Source organism: Propithecus coquereli, unplaced genomic scaffold, assembly GCF_000956105.1.
Source record: "Propithecus coquereli isolate 6110/MARCELLA unplaced genomic scaffold, Pcoq_1.0 Scaffold573, whole genome shotgun sequence".
NCBI lineage: Eukaryota > Metazoa > Chordata > Mammalia > Primates > Indriidae > Propithecus > Propithecus coquereli.
In genome coordinates this window covers 447719-463958 of record NW_012151652.1, presented here as the reverse complement: position 1 = coordinate 463958, position 16240 = coordinate 447719, and the positions used below count along the sequence as shown (strand labels likewise).

The 16240-nt window shown below is 44.8% G+C and overlaps 1 protein-coding gene across 1 annotated transcript in view; it reads right to left on the bottom strand.

Annotated features, from left to right (window-relative positions):
- IQCH (IQ motif containing H) overlaps positions 1–16240 on the bottom strand; it is a 242877-nt gene that overhangs the window by 27156 nt on the left and 199481 nt on the right. Inside the window, exons 15-17 of the mRNA XM_012658125.1 lie at positions 11764–11886; positions 6692–6753; positions 1127–1235 (exon numbers count right to left, since the gene is read on the bottom strand). Of these exons, the coding sequence (XP_012513579.1) occupies positions 1127–1235; positions 6692–6753; positions 11764–11886 (294 nt within the window). The remainder of the gene's footprint in view (positions 1–1126; positions 1236–6691; positions 6754–11763; positions 11887–16240) is intronic.

Below are 16240 nucleotides of genomic sequence, written 5' to 3'. Positions count from 1 at the left end.
TTATTATTATTATTTTTTAAGAGACAGAGCCTCATTCTGTCACCCAGGCTGGAGTGTAGTGGCATGATCATAGCTCACTACAGCCTTGAATTCCTGGGCTCCAGTGTTCCTCCCACCTCAGTCTCCCCAGTAGCTGGGGCTACAGGAGAGCACCACCACGCCTGGATAATTTTTTTGTATTTTGTAGAGACAAGGTCTTGCTATGTTGCCCAGCCTAGTCTCAAACTCTTGGACTCAAGGGATCTTCCTGCCTCAGCCTCCCAAAGTGCTGGGATTACAGGTATGAGCTACTATGCCTAGCCTAAAAATTATATTTTTATCAAGCTTTTGTTGAACTTTCCATTTAAGAGAGAAACTACATGGGGTTTCCAATGGAGTTCTTTCAAACATGATGAAGGCCTAGGTTGGAAATCAGATTCAGACTTGCCTGATCAATATCACGTGGTCATCTCTGTTTAGCTGGTGTTTCAACCCCCAAACCCCACCCCCCAGATCTTGCTCCTGTATTTTAGAGTTTGGATTCTTCTAGTCAATTACATACAGCTGAATTTTATGTACTAACATGTTTACAGGTCATATGGAGGCTTCAGAAGGTTGGTGGTGAAACATCCACCCCACTTTGGAGAAATGGGGTGGGGTAGATGGCCCACATATGTGCTGGGTTTTTTTTTTCCTCTCCCTAACACACATTGCCTTCTTGGGTCTTAGAACTTCTCCAGCTCTAGAAATTAGGGCTCCCCAGGAATCACTAGCCAGACATTGTATTATCTGAAATATGGACAGATTACATTCATAATTTATGGTTGTGACAATCTCTGTTTTGGTTCCACTGTGATGTTTTAGCTTCTCCTCCAACATCAGGAAGCTCTTCTCCCTTATGAGCTTGTGTCTGAAAATGGCAGCAAGCTAAAAGCAAGTCTACTATATTTCAAAGAAGAAGTTTCAAGCTATTAAATTTAACTAACGGCTTCAGTGGGAACCTTACAATATTGACCCTGCACATTGTAAAATATGTACTGCTTACAATAAAAAAAAGATGGTTTAGCACTTGTTTACAATACAGCATGAGGTATTTTCAGCCGTTGTATAGAAATTAACCAGGATCGTTAGTTAATTAACACCTCACCTTAAAATTGGTCTCGCCTTGCATATTAGGTGCTGATATTTCTTGATGGATGATGAAGAGATTGCGAGCAAAGGTCATGAGGACCCCCTGGAGATCCTCGCCGATTGTTCTGTTAATGATATCCAAACAAATGAGTTTACCAACGATTCCCCTCACATGCTTAAAAACAATCGCCCTCTCATTTGTGCCTGTCTGGTGATGGAATTTAATGAGTATTTTCAATCTCACAAGGTGGCAATCTTCAGGGAGATATGAAAGATGAGGCTCCATTTTAACTTGTCAACAAAAAGGATTTGCGTAATAAATATTTTTTATTAATCAACTTAGCAGAATACAGCAATAGGGTCAGTCATTTCCAGGAAAGGCTACCACTGAGCTAGGACATTGTATGAGCTCATTTTAAAAATTGTTTAAGTCAGTTTAAGACAATTGTTACTAAGTGTGATTCATGCCTAACAATTGCCTTGTCTACAGAGATGTTCGCGACTCGGGATTCTGGAGATTTTGTCTGGGGTTTGTTATCTCTTTCAGGTGTGCAAATGATTCCTGCTCCTCCTGAGGGTGCTCTGCCCACGTTCAGCGGAGAATGTGCCCCGTTCATGAACAGCTGTCTTTATAAAGCCGAATGCTCACTCTAAGAAGATTTCAGAGACAACTTGCAGACCACCGTGTAGCATTATACTGTGGTCAGTGAACACTCCCAGACGACTAGGTCGTTGTATGTTTTAATCTGGAAACAAAACTCTAGGGTATTTTTCTAGCTATTTTTCGAATGTTCTTTATTGAAGGAAAAATAGGTTAAATGACTGGATTAATATTTTAAAAGTGTTCTGCCCTGAGGTGGTGGGATTACTTCTTTCTCATTTACCTGTAAACTAAGTCGCCTTACAGTCTAGGGCTCAGACCCCTTTGAGATGGCGCCTTCCAGCCTCATCAGACCTTCCCCTGGGTCAGGGTGGGAGCCCAAAGCTTCCCGGTCCCTACGGCAGGGGACCACGGCTTGCTGTCCTGCCACTGACTGTATGGCTTTGGGGAAGTTACTTAATTAAGCTCTCAGGGTCTTCAATTCCTTTTCTCTGAAATGAAGGAATTGGACTGCATCAGTGCTTCTAACCTTTCGAGTTGCATTCCCCGAATCCAAGGACAGCCCGCCTCTTACAGCTGCTGAACGTTAGTATCTCTTTTAAGAAAATAAAGAGTAGCCAAAGGCAACTTCAGAGTCAGTAACTTAAAAAAGTGATTTGTATTTTACTGCCGTAGGATCCGTATGTATTAGACCCTCAATGCTTCTTAAAACAGGAGATTCCTGGGCTCTATCCCAGATTGACAAAACCAGAATCTTTGAGTTTGGGGTCCAGGAACATACAGCTTCCCAAGCTCCCAGGTGATTCTTATATATACTAAAAGTTGAGGTTCATACTTAAAATTATAGCTGTGTCCCGCGTGTCTGTGTGTGCACGTGCGTGTACAATGCCGTGTTCACAAATGGATTCATGCCCCTCCCGTGATCTCTCCTCAGCCTCCTGATGTCCACTTTCTCTGGGTTGGGAACTAAGAGGCTGGATGGACTCCAAGTCCCTGTTCCCTATTAATTAATTCATTTCTGGAATTTCCTTCGTTTTCTCTTTCTTGAAATTTCTCCTTGAATTCCACTATTTTCCAGAAATATCCCAGAATAAATGGAGTTGGTATGAAGTTATCCCAGAAAAGCCAAACCACAATCTCTGGTCTGAAAAGCCATCTTCCGTGTGAGCCCCTTCTCCTTTTTGACAGTCACCTGGCATGACCTGATTGCACTGAAGCCCAACAAAGCCACCATCACAGGAAGGGCCTCCCCGTAAAGCTACAGGGAAAATTAAACAACACACACACAAAAAGTTTTTATTTGCTCATCTTTTCTTTTTCAACTTGAGTTCTAGGAAACAGGACTGTCTTGGCCATTTCTATTAAATCATCTTTTCTCAACCTCCTGTGTTTACACCTTAGTGCAATTCCTAATACAGTAGTTGCGATTCCAGCCTTTTATCTCATGCTTAAGAAAGCATAGCGAGGCCGGGCGCGGTGGCTCACGCCTGTAATCCTAGCTCTCTGGGAGGCCAAGGCGGGCGGATTGTTTGAGCTCAGGAGTTCGAAACCAGCCTGAGCAAGAGCGAGACCCCGTCTCTACTAAAAATAGAAAGAAATTAATTGGACAACTAAAAATATATAGAAAAAAAATTAGCCAGGCACGGTGGCACATGCCTGTAGTCCCAGCTACTCTGGAGGCTGAGGCAGAAGGATTGCTTGAGCCCAGGAGTTTGAGGTTGCTGTGAGCTAGGCTGACGCCACGGCACTCTAGCCCGGGCAACACAGTGAGACTTTGTCTCAAAAAAAAAAAAAAAGAAAACACAGCGATATGTAAGTGAGAATTCTAGGGATAACCTTGAATCCTATCTAATATTCAGAAAAAGCAAATTAGCAAAATCTGTACAAACTTGCACAAGTCTGAGAATCTCTGCATTACATAGTAGGACTACCTATACAAGGTGATCACTCAGTGTAGACTTTGTGGCGTAGTGAAAACAACACTAGATTCAGGACCAGGACACAGGCAACCTCCTGTGGGATTCGGGCAAATCACACCTTCTCTAAGCCTCAGTTTCCCATCATAATATGAAGATCCTTCAGTCCCCCAGGTCGTTCCCTGCTCTAACATTCTCTGGCTCTGTGACCTCAGTAAGGCATGAGAATAAGGTGGGGCAGAAAGCAGTGGAGGAGGCACAGGAATCTTTCAGGGCGTCCCTGTCAACAGTGCCCTGTCTGTAGGACATGGGAGTAGCGATAACCATCTAGAAGGTATGCCAATAGGACTGTTTCTACCGCTGAAGCTAGCCTGCAGGTCAAGCCATCCTTGCCTGAAATCTCAGGTGCAAGTGTAGGGACAGCTGGGCGAGTTCCTCTTGGTTACCAGTCTAATAATTCATTCTGCGGGCTTCAGCATCAAATCCACCGTGCTGCTAGGTCAGTTTGATGATCGGGGGTTTCTTTGTTCATGAAACAGTCTCTTCTGCTAGCTCCTAAATTCTGCAATGGTTTTCCTCTTGCCTGGCTCCTCTATGCCCCAATTCCCACCTGGATAAATCTCCCTGTGGCCCACACCCCAGGAACTCTGCCTCTGCCCTGTTAGTCCCACCCAGGTCTCATCCGTCCATTCTGGGACACAAGTCCTGCTCCTGAGTGTCAGCCTCTGCTGGGTTCTGTCACCCGCTGACTAGCTTTCTTCATGCCACCCCTCTGCTGGCCTGGGTCTCTAAAAGTGGCCTCCTTTCTGAGCTCTTATGGTCGAGTTCCCCCTACGCAGCTCTCAGGTTGTCCTTTCACTCTTTGTGGTTGGAACTTTCCTGATGCTGTGACTTGGCTGCTTCTCCGGATGACCTCCAGGCATCTGGGTCCTGGGTCCTGGGTCCTGTATTTGGTCTGTGTGGCTGTTCTTCTCCCACCACCTGAAGGGAGCACACCGCCCCCAGCCCCATCCCACGTGTGTGAGGGTTTGTCTAGTTCCAGTCCTGGCCCGGGTTGTCTTTGTAGCTAATCGCTCACGCCGGCTGGTGCCCAGTAAGACAGAGCTCATATCTCTGTGTTCTGCTTTCTAGTTCTGTGTACTTAACTAACCCATCTGTCTGAATTCCTGAGATTAGAAATATACTTGGACCTTGAACCTTTCTTGCTTAATTAGACTCATAACTCAGGAAAATGCAAACTTCTTATCCCCCAGCTTGCCAACTTCACATCCAGTTGACTACTTGGTTCTCCTGGTCCCAGTAACTGCCTGGTGGCCTATGTCCTACCAAAGCCCTGGCATCATATTGTCAAGTTTTCAGAGATTGGACTAGGAAGTGTTCCAGCTACTTGTAAACTACTGTGCCCCTTCCCCGGCTTGTCGGCAGTTGACAGGCTAGAACACGTTTACCTGTTTGCTTGTTTATTGCATGCCCACCCGACTTCAATGTCAGCTTCATGGGGGCAGGGACTTGTCTGTTTGGTTCATTGCTGTTTGCCCAACACCTAGAACTGCGCCTGGCACAGTTGATTAAATGCTTTTGAATTTTCTGATAGGTAAGGGTAGGGCAGGGAGAGAGCTGAGGGACAGAACATCACTGGGAAGCAAAGGCAACAGCTTCCCTGCACATACTCAGAGGTGTCCCCGGCTGTGTTGTCATCCTGGACGTGAGGACCTGGGCAGAGAAGATGAATGCACGCTTGCTGGGATCTTGTGGATTCAGGCTCATTTCTGTTGCCTTCAGGGCAGTGTGACAAAAGGGTAGGGCGAATCCCCAGTGAAGGGACTTTCTTAACAAGACCCAATAAGTTTTGCATGTTTATGGGATCTTGGGAAAGGTTTGGAACTGGAGGGGAGGACTCAAACAGCCAGCTTGTCCTCCCCCCAGGTGACGAGAAGCATTTAAGACTGTAAGCACTAGATTAAACTGTAGCCACATTCTAACTCCAAAGGGGAAGAAACCGGAACATTTGCAAAAGTTCTAAAGGATTGATGAGGATGAATAACACGGTACTGATAATGGTTTGTTATGTAATAACTAAGAATGCTTTGCTAAAACAAAGGACTGTGTTTTGGATAGGGGAGCCGAGACCTGTCTTATACACCCGTTTGCTTGCTTTGGTGCACACCTCTTTGAATCAGTTTCCAGGAGACTGACGTGGGGGATGGGGGTGGGGGAGAAGAGGGGAATGGGGGACCGAGGCTGCTCAGGAACATCAATGCTTAGTAGAGGAGTTGGCTCTTATTTGGTTAGTTTTATGAGACCAGATCTCTGCGTGTGTGTGTATGTGTGTATGTGTGTGTGTGTGTGTGTGGTATGTGTTTCAATGTGAGGCCACAATGTCTACACTGCTGTAGTTGTTACAAGGAAAGGAAATATAGGGCAGAAACAGTTTCCCAATAAGGTAGGATGACTTAAAGGTACAAAATAACTATACGCCAAGATATGGAATACGAGATAACTCAAGGTTGTGGCTCTAAAATTCTGAGTCCTGGATGAGGAGACAATTTTGCTAGCTCTTCAAAATACCCTGGAAGGAAGTTTGGGAGAAGTGTACGTAGACGCCTCCTGAGTGCTGCCGGCAGGACGCTGCTCAGCATTCGTGCACCTTGAGAAGATCAGGGCCCAAACTAGATCTTAGGAGGGGCTACGGACTCTGCCTTTTTGGGGAACATCTTGCCAAGACACCAGAGCACTTTTCTAAGCATGCGAGGATGACAGCTGCCTTTCCATAATCTGGACACCTGAGCTGGCCTCATCAGTCAGATTCGACATGCCTTACAGGCATGTATGTTTGAGTCTAACCTCTTATCTGTCAATTTTGGATAGTTAATCGGTCATATTTATAAACCTCTATGGACACATCTAAATCCATTTTATGAAATACCTGAAGATCTAAATAAAACAATATAGACTTCCAATAAATCATCATGCTGATTAAAATGCACAAGAAGCACCATTTTTGGTGGTGGCTATAGCCTATTTTCTTAGCTTATTCCATCTCATAGAGACACTTCATACTCACAACATTCCCAACTTCTCTCTCTTCAGGTTCTCATATAATAAAAAAACAGTTCCTTGTCTGTCCTGTAAAATTTGGGTGGGGAGAAAAGAGATAGCATATTATTTTGAAAATAAATAAAATGTTACTAGCACAGAAAGATCACTAAGACCACAGAGACTGATTTGAATTCAAGGCTAGAGCTACCTTCGTTTCGTGAGAAGCACATTTGAAAATGCTGTTTCTGGAGCATGGAGTGGGGTACGTTCTAGGACGGTGTTTCCTAGTACAGTCCTCAGAACACCTGCATCAGAATCACCTTGTGTGCTTTTTTTTTTTTTTTTTTTGAGACAAAGTCTCACTGCGTTGTCCCGGCTAGAGTGCCGTGGCGTCAGGCTAGCTCACAGCAGCCTCAAACTCCTGGGCTCAAGCAATCCTCCTGCCTCAGCCTCCCGAGCAGCTGGGACTACAGGCATGCGCCACCATGCCCGGCTAATTTCTTCTATATATTTTTAGTTGTCCGATTAATTTCTTTCTATTTTTAGTAGAGACGGGGTCTCGCTCTTGCTCAGGCTGGTTTCGAACTCCTGAGCTCAAACAATCTGCCCGCCTCGGCCTCCCAGAGAGCTAGGATTACAGGCGTGAGCCCACCGTGCCCGGCCTAAAGGAAAATATTTACTGGAGGCCATAATCTTTGTTGGATCCTTCCTCTAAGATCCCTTAACTCTTTCAGAGGTTTTAATAGCAGGTTAGGGTCAAACCTGTACTTTTGACCCTTATTGTCAGGCTGAATTTTAATTGGCTTTTGTTGTGCAAATGCCTTTTCAATTTTTTTTTATTCTTCTAGTATCTCTCTATTCCCTTTCATTTCTGTTTGCAGAATGCCTGGTTCATTTGAAAGTTTCTATTTTTCATATATATATTTTGCCAAATGCAGGTAGCCATGCCCAACATACACTATTATCTTTTCCAAGTGCTTCTTGTAGAGCTGTAGATATATTAGCTATATTATTTGCCCTCCAAGTTATTGCAGGTGACACTTTGACTAAATATGTCACCACTTCATAACATGGATTGTCATCTCTCTAGTTTCCATGAACAGTTTCCTTGCTATTCATTGCATGACCACTAAGTCAATACCAAAATTTTGGGTTTCTGTGTTCAGAACATGTGATACTAATTTCAATATCAACCAGGTAGGCTGGGTTATACCATAGTAATTTAAGAAAACCAATTCTTGGTTGTCTATAACAACAGAAGTTATAGTTCTTGCGCATGCTCCATTTCCCACCTGGGTTGGCACAGGTCTCTGATCACTGTTGGTACACTCAGGGACCCAGGCTGAAGGAGGCTCTGTCTCAATGTGCTTCCATGATTTCCAAGGCATGAAAAAGCATATGGCAGCTCATGAAGTGGTTCCTAAAGGCTTCTGCATAGCAAGGACATCTTTCACTTCTGCTCATATTTCACTGGCCAAAACAAGTTACTTGGCCACGCCTAACTTTAGGGGGAGGGCTGAGGAAGTGTAATTCTGTTATGTGCCTGGAACGAGGAGAATCAGAATATCTGTGAGCAGCCCTGATGACTCCCACCATGGCGATACCCTGGCCCGAGGAAATGGCTGCTGGTGGTTGTGGAGCTACTGAGGACCACGGCACACTGCCTGGTATGTGTGAGACCAGCCCCGCCCCACACTGTTGTAGGCAGTAAACACGATGCCTTTCTCCATATGGCTTTCATTACAACTTCATTTCATTAGGAAATCAGTGGGGGCATTCTGTAGCATTACAGAAATACCAGGAATGAAACCCACCAAGTCACTTACAAACTCAGCAATCCTCCCTTCTGATATTCACCAAGGAAAAATAAACTCGTACAGTGATCTCATCTCCTTTTTTTTCCTGACACTTTGGACAAGAACATCATTTGAAAATCTGTGGTAATAATGGGAAGGAAAACAATGTTGGGTATAAGGACTTCTGAGGATTCTTCTTTTGGTAGCACTGACAGTGATGTATTATTAATGTTACTTTCTTTCTCTGCAAAGAGCGCCCACATTAAATTCAACCAAGAGTGTGAGCAGGTAGCAGAGGTTACGATGGCATTTGGGTATGTGATCTTCTTTTTAGACTCAGCATAACCCAAAGAGGCAATAAAATTTTAGGGAAGTTAATTGTTAATCATATTTTTTTCTCCTTTGTAAAGTAGAGACAGTTATAGGGGCTTTGAAGACAAGTTTGTGCTTCTCCAGCTGAAGACTATGTACGAGGTACCTAGATGGAACATTTCATTTGAAATAGATTCCAGAATCCTTGGATTGGGCTGGTAATAATATTTTAGAAATAGGGACAGTGGAAATAGTCCTTAAGAGGAAAAAGACTCATAGCGGCCACCTTGGTGTAAGAGAAAGAACAATGCTTGACTTTGTGGACAGCTATGGGTCAAATGTCATTTCCACAAAATGCCTGGCTATGTGATCTTGGGAAAGTACTTAAAGTCTTTAAGCCCAAAGTCCTTGCTGTACTATCGTAGAAATGACACCTTCTTGCAGGACAGACGTGAAGAGTGGATGAGATAACGAAGTGAAAGCGCTCGCTCGGCTTAGCGGCCGGCGCACAGTAGGCACTGTGTAAACGCGGGTTCACCACTGGCCCCCCCGAGGAAAGGCGGTTAAGAGCGAGTGGAGAGTCCTGACCAGGGATGGCCCCCAGGGTCTGAAGAGATGAGAACCCATCTCAGGAAGATAAAGCAAAATAATTTCTGAAATTTTCGAGTAGTTATATGACTCCTTTTCACCTCCGAATTTTATGACTCCACTTTTTCTTCTCTCTCTCTCTCTTTTCTTGTACTTCCGTTTATTATTTGTCCTTCTTTTCCCCCAATTCCCCTCTTTCCTTTTTAATGGATCCTTCCAGTCTCTGGATTTTATCCTCTCTCTTCTGTTATCTTTTTCTTCTTCGTATTATCCCATCACTCCGTTGCCCCCAATTCGTGTTTCTCTTTTCCTTCCATTTCGTCTTTCATCTTTTTCAGGTTGTTTAGTGTGGGTGGCCCGGAGGCGAGTCTCTGAAACTGTACTGTCTTGGTGCCCCCTGTCTGCTCTCTTCAGCGAGCTCCTGACCCCCGTGGAGCCCCTTCCTCTGCGCCGTCCACCTGCTTCCCCCACTACAATCTGTTCTTACAAATGGAACCGATCGACTCAGAAAGAAAGATGTAAATAAGGTTCGGTGCTTTACTTTTCCCAAGGATACTAGAACTTCGATCAAATACAAAGCTTTGCGTCTAAGAAATAAATCTCTAATAATAATTTCAGGCAACAGAAAATGACCGAGCACGTTTTCTCTTGGGTAGGGGATTTTCCCTGCCAAATATGCCTGCTCGCAGAGCTTGTAATGCTCTGATCTTTTAGAAGAACATAAAATAGACTCAGATAAAGCTTGAGTTAGACTTAGCCACCTTCTGGTACGTGGAAATGTATCAGTCTAATCAGTTTGGGGCTAAAAACTATTTAATTCAAAGGGATTATGTGCAGCAGATGCAACAATTAATTTCAGGTAAATCAGTTCAATCTGGCTTTTTTGTTCTTCTTTATTTTATCAACTTTAATGTAATTTGCAAGGGAATGTGAGCTCCATTACATGTGTCTGCAAACAGCATGAATCAATCTAACCAAAGGGCCTTATGCATCGTGACAAGGCCCTGGCAGCTTGGCGGGGATTGCCAAGTGTCCGCCAGAACATTCTACTCACTGTCGGCCCCGTGCTTATGGTCTGCCTGCTTTTCAAGGGTCTGTAAAAATATTTGATCCCTGAAAAGTATATTGGTTCTCAAGTATGGAAAATGTAAATTAATAAATGTGATATTGACTATCTATAAATCAAAACGTTTGATCCATTGGTTACTGTAGAATTCTTACGTCATTATATATACATTATATTAAATGTAGGGGATGAATATATTTTAATGTTTGATGTGATGTGGGACAGTTCTTCCACAAGTAAGAGTGCACTGGGTCACTCAAGGCCTTTTTAAGACCTTTAGTGTCAGAGATTTGAAAATCTGAATCAAAGTGAAAAAACATGAAACTATTTCTCCGGAGTAACATGAGTCTCTAGGCACAAAGTGGAGGTTCTATTTTAGGTAGGAGACATTACATTGTACTTGTCCCTTCCAGCTATGTTAGGATGACACAGCTGGGCAGAGGCCCCAGATATCATTGGAAATAGACCAGAAATGGAGGAAGCTGTTATTATCAGAACTCCTTCCAGAAAAAAATTACTGTACATAGGTAGGAGGATGCCATGAACTGAATTGTGTCCTAACCCCCCTTGGAGATAAGGCTTTTAAAGAGGTAATTAAGGTTAAATGAGATTATAGAGGTGGTGCCCTGATTGATAGAACTGGTGTCTTTATTTTTATGTTTTTAAGAGATGGGGTCTTGCTATGTTGCCCAGGCAGGTCTTAAACTCCTGGCTTTAAGTAATCTTCCTGCCTCAGACTCCCATGTAGCTGGGACTACAGGTGCATGCACCAGCTGAACTAATGTCCTTATAAAAAAGACACCAGAGGTCTCTATCATGTGAGAACAAGGCAAGAAGGTAGCCAACTATAAACCAGGAAGTGGGCTCCTACCAGGAACCAAACATACCAGTGCCTTGATCTTGGACTTCCCAGCCTCCAGAACTGTGAGAAATAAATTTCTGTTGTTTAATGCACCTCGTCTGCACTGTTTTGTTATGGCAGCCCGAGCAGACTAAGACAGAGGATAGTCATTGTCAAGCAGCTGGGGTAGGGTCAGGGAGCTCAGGGCATGCTTCAGGTTCAAGAGATGGTCCCTGAATGCCTCCTAAGTCTGGTACGCTGCATGATTTTTGCTTTACCAAGGTGAGTGTGCAAGTTTGGCTGAACTTCCCAGGACTAACTTCCGCCCTCTGTGGAGCTGCCTCTCTGCCTTCCCCCAGCAGTACTCCACTTTCCCCTAAATGCATGTCCAACTAATATTTAAAGAACGTCTGCAGGGGCACCAAATTGCTAGCTACCTAGATCACCCACAGGTCGTATTTGGTCCAGCCTTGGTCAACTGTAACCCTTCATACCTCAAGGTCATAGCCGATGCCATGGGCCCTGCATATCTGGAGAAAAACATAGTGGAAAACTAGTGAGAGATTGTCGTGCCTCAGCTGGGTGGTCATCACTGCATAGCGACTGGTTGCCAGCGTCTGGAAAGAGCACAACTGAAGGTTAGCCTCTTTAAACACATATTTAAATAAGCTTTTAACTTTAGAATGTTGTAGATTGACAGGAAATTGCAAAGACAATTTGGAGAGTTTCCATATCCCAACACCCACTTCTCCTACTGTCTACATCGTACGTTGCTGTGGCGCATTTCTCACAACTAAGGAACCAAATTGCTCATTACTGTCAATGTAAGTCCATGCTTTATTTGGATGTCATTGGTTTTTCCCTAGTTCTCTCTCTCTCTCTCTCTCTCTCTCTCTTTTTGTTTAGGATCCCATCCAAGCTATTTAGTTGTCATATCTTCTCAGGTTTCTCTGGGCTCTGACAGTTTCTCGGACTTTCCCTGTTTTTGATGATCTTAACGGTTTGAGGGGTACTGGTCAGGTATTTTGTAAACCGTCTCTCAGTTTCAGTTTGTCTGATGTTTTTCTCGTGATTAGACTGATCTGTTTCTGAGAGAAGAGCACAGAGGTGAACTGCCATTTTCATCATCTCGTATCACAGGAACCTGCCATCAACATGACTTATCCCTGACGACGTAACTTTTATCACCTGGCTACGGTAGTTTTTGCTACCGTAGCAAAAACTTCACAGGGTTCTCCACAGTAAAGATACTTTCCCCCCTTCCCATACTATTCCCTTTGGAAACACGGCAGTGAGCGTAGCCTACCTCCTTGGGGTGGCCAGCGTTAGAAGTTTGATACTAACTGCTTTCTTTGTTTCGGAAACTGCTACTTATCTTGTTTACCTGTCAGCGGGAGCCGTCCCAAAGATACTGGTTCTAGCAGGCCCAAAGCATTTTGATTATATACTTCCTAAAAGCGTTTAAAATTTAATATGTACAAAATAAAACATTAGATCCTGGCAGTTTTGTAGCGTGTTCTGTGATATTTGCTTTTGACAATCAGCTGTGTTTCCCTTTGGAAGGCTGGAAATGCGCAGAACTGCACATGGGGCTATGACAAACCTTAGGGCACAGAAGGTGACAGTGCCTGGCCCACCTCTTGAACTTTGGGGACTCTCAGGTGCTGGGCAACCCGACGCCTGGACTAGTGCAGTCACGTGAAACAGGAGTAGGAAAAGGAGGCGCTGCTGGTCCAACGCTGGCCACAGGGATCCTCCGTGACCTGACATTCATTAGGCCTCAGGCCCCTCTCGACCTCTGAGATGACGCAGGGGGACGGGGCCAGTGCCCTGCAGAGAGTGGACATCCTCTCCTCTCCTGCGGCTCTCACGCACACCAAAGCACACGCTCGGATTCCACGGGTACTTTCTGTGACGTGCTTCCCCCACACGTGGTGTCTTTTTCTTCAATATTCGCATTAAGGACTGTATCTGAGGGTCACGTCACCAGGGCCACTACTCAAGGCTACTCTTTCCGCGTGTGAACAGAGTCCAATCTACAGGAGTGTTAGACGCCCACGGGCCGATGCCTCTTGCGTGTGCACCTCCATTTGGATCGCCCCATTTGTAGCCACTGGGATTTTTTTTTTTTCTCTTAACAAAAGAAAATCTATTTGACCCTCGTATGCCTCACAGCTGTACTTGATCACCCTGACCTGTCATAGGTTGTTTCCCTGGCCGTGTCCCATCCATCCCTGGGAGTTTCCTGGGGGCAGGCACTGTTTGGTTTCTGAATCTCTAGGCTGGGCATGACGCTAGCACGAAGCAGGCGCTCAGAGCTTACCGAATGGGTAAAACAATGAACATGTGATGCAGATTAGGCGGACAGCACTTCTTCTGACTTAAGAAACTCTTCAAAGAATGTCATTCAAGAGACTGCCGGTTGATAAATGCTTAGGGGCACGAGCAGGTGATTTACAAGGCACAGAGGACAGTCCTATCAGCCCTAGAGAAGGACAACTGAGGGCAGTCACCCTGGACCTTGGCCCTTGGAGGACAGTGTGGCCCTGGGGAACCAAGCAGGAATAATCGGTGGGGTGACAAGAACTGGCTAAGAGAAGCTCTAGCTCAGCTGGTTAGTGGGTCTGGAAGGGCACGGCCACCAGGCCTGCTCGCCCTGCCATGCCAGGCTGGCCACGCTCCTGCCTTTGCGATGAAGGCCCAGAAGCTTGAGCTTTTGCACATGGAAGTCAACTGTAAATACTCTGGAATTCCATTGTGGTTATTGAGCATGTAATTGCACGGTAATTGCCATGAATTCACAAGATAATTCCAAGGTTATTTTGTCTTCCAAACTTGTCTTATGCTGCCATAGGATATTAACAAGCAAAACCAAGATCAGGCCCGGGTCGGCGAGAGAGGCAGGCAGGCAGGCATCTGGTAGCAGGATCAGCTCAACGCTGTGTCTTGGCTCCAAAGCACAGCAGAAGGGCCCACTGCCCGTGGTACATGATTACGGGACAAGTAAGGACAGGCCACCCTGAGGTTTCCTCCTCTCTGTGGATGCAGACTGAAATTCCCCCTCCCCCCGGACCTGGATGGTGACTCATACGGAATCTGAAAGAAGAACCAGGATATTTGGTTCATGTCTCCCAGCTGCCTCTGCTTTTCCATAACCGTACTAGTCTAGACCTTTATTGCCTGGAGAGCAGGAGGTGAGGATGCAAGCAAGATTCTCCCATCCAAGTACTAACCAGCCTCGACCCTGCTTAGCTTCCAAGATCGGATGAGATCAGGTGTGTTCAGGGTGGTATGGCCGTAGACTGCAAGCAGGACCCTACAGTGGAGACGTTGTATGGAGTCAGAAAGACTGAGGTTCAAAACCTGACAAGGCCACTTACTATACGTGTGATCTTATGTATATCATTTAACTGTTCTGACTTTTTGGGGTTTTTTGGTAGTGATGGGGTCTCACTATGTTGCCCAGGCTGGTTTTGAACTCCTGGCCTCAAGCAATCCTCCTGACTCAGTCTTGCAAAGTGCTGGGATTACAGGCGTGAGTCACTGCGTGCAGCCCTTCTCTGACTTCTGATGATTAAATAAGCACCTAGTACAGTGCCTGATAAATAGTACCTACTATTTTTGTTGCTATTCTATTTTCATGGCTGTACTTTTGAAAGGGATTTGGGCCTACAGTAAATGCCATTTCCCAGGCTGTTCCTTCCCCCGCTGATGTCCCTGTCTCCTGGGATTCTGAGCAGTACCGCCAGATTGATTGCTTTTCCCAAACCCGGGTGGGTCAATGTCATTCTCCTTCTCGGAGATCTTCAGTGTCTTCTTCTTGCCTTCGGGATGAAATCCAGACCCCAGCATGGTGGGCAGACCCTCCGAACCTGCTCAGTGCACCACTCCCACCCCTTCTCCTGCTCCCCTCTTCCCAGATTCTCTGCTTCTGCCCGACTGGTTCACTGCCTTCTCCTGACAGACCGCGGGCTCTCTTTAGCCTCTGTCCCATTTGCTGAGGGAGGTCCCCCAATCCTTGCCGCTTGGTGACTGCGCTAGACCTTAAGGCAGGACCAAGTTCTATATTCTTAGCAAAGCGTCCCCTGTCCCTGCCAGTCTACAGTCATTTCTCCAAAGAACTCCAGCAGCAGGTCAAGGGTCTGTCACTCAAATGGCACTTAAATGAGGCCTTGTGGTTTTCCCCTGTGTTTGTGCTATTTCAATACCAACCTCTCTCTGTTTTTCAACTCCTTGAGGAAAGGAACCTTGTTAAATGTCTTTGTACCCCTGATGCTTGGTGAAATTCTTGGCACGTATTAAGTGCTAAATAAATGTGTTATAGCAATGCTAATGATGAACATACAAGATACACCTACTTTTAAAAAGACTTAACCAATTCCACAATTTCTACAGGTAAAAACTGTTGATCATGGTGTGTTGTCTTATATCCATCCTGATAGCACGGGTGACAGCATGGGAGTATTGTAGTGAGGATTAGATGAGTGTATAAAGACCTTGGAACAGTGTCTGGCACATAGTAAGCACTCGAAAAATCTTAGCAATTACTACCACATATTAAACTAAATAATTTCACAAATACTGTCAATTATTTACAATAAAAACTGACCGATCAACCAATAAGCCTTTTCATCAGAAAGTGACCTGAATGAATGAGAAGACCTGGCCTTTGCTACTTACTAACTTTGTGACTTGGGCAGCTCACTTACTTTGTTTAGCCTCAGTTTCCTATTCTGTAAAATGGGCATAATAATTCTTGTCTATTTCTTGGGGTTATCGTGAGGATCAAATAAGGTCATGTATATTTAAAGTATAAAGCATTATACAAATAAAAATATCATTATTAAAAGGTTGATTTGTGTAATCTACTCTCTTCTGATGTACAATTTATTTAAGTTTGTGAAAGATCAAAAATGAAGTCACAATTTGGAAATATCTATTGAAATTAAAAATGCCTATGTTCTTCAATCC